Genomic DNA, 6,692 nt, shown 5'->3' on the forward strand with positions numbered 1-6,692 from the left:
AAGAAATCTTAATTATATATATATATATATATATATATATATATATATTCTCCTACATTGAGTCATTAGGCTTCAACAATGAATTGAACATAAATGCTGTCTAAAGAAAGAGTCATTTGTTTTGTGTTCATCTTGTCTTAGAATGAGCAGAGCTCTGTGGACAAACAAAAGCACATAATGAGGAATGTAAATCAAAATGACCCCTAGGAAAGTGATGAAAAGACGACCATGCTTCTTAGAATGTGTGGGACAATCAAAGCTGACAGGGAGACAATGAGGGTGTCTCCAGTAAACACGCAATCCCGGTTTGCATCTCTCCTTTGTCTCATCCTGGGCATTCAGAGACTGATAGCGCTGGCGTTTTCATAAACGACTCTAACAGTTTTTTGTTCTTATTACACCAAGACTGACAAACATGCTAAATCCAATCCAACATAACTTTTTCTCTCTCTTCATCTCGCCTGCCTTCTTCTGTCGTACTGAGGGCTGTTTGTGACAGCCCTGTCTATGTAGTCTTCAGTTTAGCCAATCCTTGTGGACACCTAACTCAATATCACCAAAATTTCTTTCTTCCTCAAATGTGCTGCCAGCAGACTTTTCAGTCCCTGAAACAGACTTTTTTTCCATTCAAAGAAAGCATAAATTGATTGCAATTTGGCCCTGTTTTGTCTTTGTTGCCATTCAATGATGGTTTCAGGCTTCAGGATTATTCATTGTGTGTGATTGAAAGCCGCCTGTCAATAGCTGGCCTGCTCAACGCTCACAGAGAAAAAGAGAGATGCAAACTTTACCTGTGGGATTAAATTGCCTTTTCAACTTTATTCACCCAGACTTAATTCTCTTCACTATGTCTTTTACATTTTCCTGCATCTGCTTTTACCTGCCTTAGTCGTGTGTGTGGGCGCCACTTTTCATGATTAGGAAACAAGTAAAAATATGTAAAAATGTCTTTATGAGTAAAGGTACTGGCCTTAATTTCTTTATTCAGGTTGAATGAATATAATATAAAACTTTATAATTGATTTCAACAGGCCATACTCACACAGTTTATGGAGCCCATTAAATAACTAATAATAATAATAATAATAATAATAATAATAATTTGGTTATTATTTTATTTAATTATAGACAAACAAATCTATAAAAACATTTTACTACAGAAATTGAACTGTAAAATAAAATCTGAGTAATTATTATTATTATTATTATTATTATTATTATTATTATTATTATTATTAAATAAAAAATTCTGTCATCATTTACTCTTCCCCAAGTCACTCCAGACCTGTTTGACTCTGAATCCAACGAATGCCAAATTTTGATTTCAGAAAGGTGATTTTCCCAGAAAGGTGACAAGTTTGCGGTCCAGAATCAAATAAGCACTCTTTTTCACTTCACATTTTTTTTTATTCACAATTTTCTGCTGATGTAACCAATGCTATATATATATATATATATATATATATAGCATTATCCACTTTTTATGATTCAATTAAATCATAAAAAACTAGTCTACTGCATGTTATGCTGGAATAGTAAGATTCTAGAAATAGTTATATAGCAGTTACCTAGTATTTTGAGCTCTGCGCTGGAGTAGATGGCTCCGTACTTGTTCTCCGCGATGCACTGGTACATTCCAGAATCAGCCTGCTGTAGTCTGTGAATGATAAGCTCCCCATTCACCATTTCCACTCTGCTCTGTGGGGAGACGACAGTTGCTTTAGAACCATGTGTTCATCTGTCAGGCTCAAAGCATATTTAATGTCAATTACACATCTGCCAAAATGACTCCAGTGTGAGACCTTTATATGTCACAATTGATATGTCATTATACTACCACTGAGTAATATGTAACACATTAAATAATAGTTAGTTTTGATTCTCGAATCTGATTGTTCAAGCAGTTTTCTAATAGTGCTGATTGTGTGATTTTTAGAGGACATTTATTTTTAATTTTTTTTAACGTTGGAGCGCCTACCTATGTAATGCAAGAGTGTATGTAAATAGGTTCTATGGCAAGCTTACATTGTGCTGACCAAGTATTTGTGAGTTGCTTGCTTGCTTGCGTAAGGTATGTTTCTGGCCATAAGCAAAAGTCTCCATTTGAGAACCAATTGAAATATTAAACAGATCTCAGAGATTTCTCTTTCCTATAAGTGAGCTGTGTGTGTGTATGTACCTGTGAGTTGAGAGGTTCTCCGTTGCGCAGCCAGCGATACGTGGGCTTGGGCTTTCCTGTGGCTCGACATTCCCAGTGGAGCTGCTCTCCACTGTCCAGTTGAGTGTCATTTATCATGCTGATCCACTGCGGCAGAGCTGTTCCAGGAACACAGAGGAGACAAGGAAAATATGCAAGATCAGGGCTTAACTGTAAATATTTTTTCCCCTTCTGATTTGTACTTGTCATGCTGAAATTTGCAAAAAAAAAAATAATAATTCTTTAAAAATTAAATAAATAAAAAATAGTAGGATTTACAATTTTCACTACGAAATTAATTAACTTAACATTTAAAAAAAAAAATCAACAACAACTGTATGTAACACTGAATTAATAATGACATTTTTAAGTAGAAATATATATATTTTTTTACATTTTTACAACATTACATTGCTATTTCTAGCATGGGCAATATAAGCAGTTGCCTAAGCTGGCAGCAGTGTTAATTCTGTTGACAAATAAATTTGATTTTTTTTTTCACAGACAAAAACAAGATGCTAACTATACAAAAACCCGGTTTTGAATGCCAAAAACTATGATGACTATAAAACTTTTTTAACATGAAGCGCAGCTGCAGTTTGTAGGTAGCCTGTGTCGCATTGTCCTTTTACAGAATGAATATGTATGAGAGGAACAGTGGGAGTGTTTTCATTAAGAATGTAGAGCATAAAAGTTCTGAAAGCAGTGGACCTTTAGGGCCCAGCATGCACGGGAAAGTCTTTGAATTTATTGTGAGCAAAAATACAAACAGTCAAACGTTTAGAGGTTTGTTAAGGAGACAGGTATTATTACTCTTCGAAGCAATCAGACTTAAAATGTTCACATGATGGATGTAAAAATTGGTGAAAAAAAATCTAATAAATTTACATATCTAGTGAGTCATATCATGTTGACTTGAGAGTGGATACAAAAATGCTAAAAACACCCAGAACACCCCACCATCTGCATAGCAACATTCTCAAAAAAGAAACACCCCAGAAACAAGTTAAACCACTCTGAACACCATACAAGCCAAATAGCAACATGCTAAAAACACTCAGAACACCCTACAAAACATATAGCAACAGAAATCACCCAGAACACCCAAGAAATCAAATAACAACCTGAAAAACTCCACATAGCAAACATGCTAAAAACCTGTGATACTCTAATTTCAAGATGCACTTTACTGATCACCATTTGCTTAGAACTACAAAGATAATGGGAGGAAAGTAAATAGTAATGTAATATCTTTTTGGCACAAATCAATTAGCCAGCACATGGCAGCAGTCATCTCTCTATTCAAATGACACTCCCATTGAGATATCTAGCTGCTTTGTATAATTGATAACACATGTTGTGTCAATTTTATAAAATTGAGAGAAAAGAAGAGTGGAAAGGTGCAGGTAACCTCTGGGCATAGGCGCCTTAAGTTACAGCTCTTGGACATGGTAATAAAACGTACTGCCTCCAACCATCCACACCACTATTCCTCACTCCGGACCCACAGCCGTGACAATAATGGCAGGCCGCAGCCTTGAGGAGGATGCATACCCCTGCCCGTCGGTGGCCCCCGATTCGTTGCTCACCCAGAACACGCATGTCGATCTGCAGCTGCTGCACGTGACATATAATTCACATGAGCTGTGGCTTTGAGAGAGAAGCTTGCTGAAGGCAAGCTTTCAATCACATCTGTTGAGAAAAAAAGGGGCTTACAGACTGAATAGGGTGTATGCAAATTGTAAGAGCAGACGTGTGTCTGGAATATAGTTTGCAGGTGAAGGCAGAAGCTGTGTGCCTTCCTTCAAGAGCATTTTCAAGTTTGACAGTTGAGGCAAAAGTAATAAGTTACAAACACATGCTAATTTTTAATAGCAAACACCTCTTAAAATCAGTTTAAAATGTACTGAACTTTTGTAGCTTTTTTTTTCACCTAGTCAAAGTTTCTTGCACCAAAGGACATTTCTTGCTGACCCCCACATACCATAGCAGTTCATAATGTCATTGATCATGAAAGACCAAATTCTTCAATAATTTAAAAGGTGTTGACTTGGGTTTTCATGTGTTCTTTTTACTCATGGTTGTAATGTCATTACTTACATTTCTGAAGGGTCCTTACAGTTTATTTTCCATGAATGGTCTGGGTAGACTGGGAAGTGACTTCTCCTTACAAACGTTCAAGAATGTCTGTTGATCAAGAGACTTAATTTATATATTTAGAGGCACTTTGCTGGTAAAAAGTGGGCGTTATATTCCAGAATAGAGCCAGACCTCTCTAAAAGACCCATAGTATTCACTTGTGAGTACTTGTGAGTACTTTTGTGACCGGGACATGGAGGTTAAAAGTCAAGTTTACTGTCCTACTCAAAATATCAAACATATTTGATATCCTCTAAATGGATGAAATCATATTTTGAAGCTAAAAAATAGTCTGTGTGGATCATGCGATTTTCTGTGAAATCGGTCAATTCTAGCTGCCCAAAATCTGTAGATTGGCTCTGACATTTGGCAACAAGTGTTGACACCTCCAACCTGTAAATTGGGGCACAAATCTGGGCTAAAGTTGTGCATTATATTTCAGCCTTAAAAGTTCATAACTAAACTACAGTATAGTTGCACGCACACCATGGGGAAATAATATTATGTTTAGTCTATGCGTGTGATCTACCACATTAAATACTCAAGCTCTTTAAAGTCTGTTTTTAAAGTCAATGTCTTTATCTTTCATCAGCTGCTAAAATCATTCTGAAAGTGCTTACAATGATATTGTTCCTCAGCGTCATTATCATTTTAGCTGCGATGTGGATTTTGCTATTCTCATAGAATTAGAACAATTGCTAAAACTTTACAGTTATCCTTATAGTTATTGTTCTTGGTAGACGTTCAGCAGACACTGACTTGCATTTTATGAATCACCAAGGACCATGGTTTCAGCTAAAAATCTTCTTTACGGTTCTATTGAAGAAAACAGTCACCTACATCCTGGATGGCCTGAGGGTGAAGAAATTAACAGTATTTTTTTTTTTGGGGGGTGAACTATCCCTTCAACAGTTCTACTCTGAAATACTTTAAGATTCATGTAGAGTGGCAGGACAGTTCATCATATACATGTACTGAAATACTGACAACAGAGAGAATACAATAAAAGTATATTTGGATACTGTTGTGACGGATAAGACAAACAGCTGTTGTTTTGTCAAGCTTTGTTCAGCCAGAGTGTGTGATGAATCATAGATCCCAGTGACAGTCATAAACATCTTAAAACCAGGTTTTCATAAAATCACTGAGACAGTGCATTCATCTTGTGGCCCGCTGATACACATACTTTTATGACATAACGCACTTCATCTAAGTCACAAACCCTATCGAACGGATAAGAAGAGAGGAGTCTGCGAAAGATGAATGGAGGTCCCAGATGCCTGTATTAGGCCCCTATCAAAGCTATACGGTGGGTCAGGGGAAATATGTGGGTCAAAAAATATAGCATGTTCAACTAGACAAGCAAGAATAATGATAAAATAGCCCCTAAAATTTAATTGGACAAAAGTTTAAGTACAGAGCCATTTTGTCCTCGCAAAACTTTGACAAAAATGTAAGCTGGCCAACTTTGCTTAAATTTATACCTTCTGTCATAAAGTCCAGTCAGATTTATGCAAAAGAGAGCGAGTGTATGCCCAGTGGAATAATTGATGAAGGAACCTAATCAGAAATGGACCCAGTGGGTCCTTTTCCCACACTACTGTGACACATTACTTCAAAGCCTTTTTTTTTTTTTACAAATAGCTCTTACATTTTTACATTTTCTGAAGAAAATGTGAGTAGTGCTCATCCACTTAAAACTAGTGTGTTCTGGGTGGCTGCAAAAGCATTGTTAATGTCACGGGTGCACTGCTGAGTGGACTGAGGAGCAAGGAACGGAGAGAGACGAGGAGTACATCAATCCAACTGGGTTTAATTGACACAAAGGAACATGGAACACTCACGCTATACATAATGACATGAACAATACCGGACGCTGGAGCACACACAGGGAACCATGGCGGAGCAGGTAGTTTAGGAGGCCACGGTGAAGCAGCCTCCGAGGCCGCGGCCCCAACCCCCGCCTCGGCCTCTACGGCTGGAGCCTTACTACCCTCCCCCCAAAAAAAATACTTGGGGAAATTTACGGGGCTGTACTCGGGGCCTGGAGCCCTCCCTGGGCTTAACGGGGAATCTGGAGCCCTCTCCCTGGGCTTAACTGGGGATCAGGAGCCCGTCCTGGGCTGAACGGGGAAACAGGAGCCCGTCCTGTGCTGAACTGGGGATCAGGAGCCCTCCTGGGCTGAACTGGGGATCAGGTGCCCTCCGTGGGCTAAACTCGGGAACAGGAGCCCTTCCCGGGCTGAACTGGGGATCAGGAGCCCTCCTGGGCTGAACTGGGGATCAGGTGCCCTCCGTGGGCTAAACTCGGGAACAGGAGCCCTTCCCGGGCTGAACTGGGGATCAGGAGCCCTCC

General features: G+C 38.6%; 1 protein-coding gene across 2 annotated transcripts in view; it reads right to left on the bottom strand.

Moving 5' to 3' along the window:
* The window catches only part of cntn5 (contactin 5), a 200,301-nt gene that overhangs the window by 66,177 nt on the left and 127,432 nt on the right, over window positions 1-6,692 (bottom strand). For both annotated transcript variants that reach the window (XM_016562234.1, XM_016562233.1), the window contains 2 exons: window positions 2,180-2,316; window positions 1,569-1,698 (listed from right to left, as the gene is read on the bottom strand). In XM_016562234.1, the coding sequence (XP_016417720.1) occupies window positions 1,569-1,698; window positions 2,180-2,316 (267 nt within the window). The remainder of the gene's footprint in view (window positions 1-1,568; window positions 1,699-2,179; window positions 2,317-6,692) is intronic.

The sequence above is a fragment of the Sinocyclocheilus rhinocerous genome, unplaced genomic scaffold, assembly GCF_001515625.1.
Source record: "Sinocyclocheilus rhinocerous isolate Xijiao unplaced genomic scaffold, SAMN03320098_v1.1 scaffold619, whole genome shotgun sequence".
NCBI lineage: Eukaryota > Metazoa > Chordata > Actinopteri > Cypriniformes > Cyprinidae > Sinocyclocheilus > Sinocyclocheilus rhinocerous.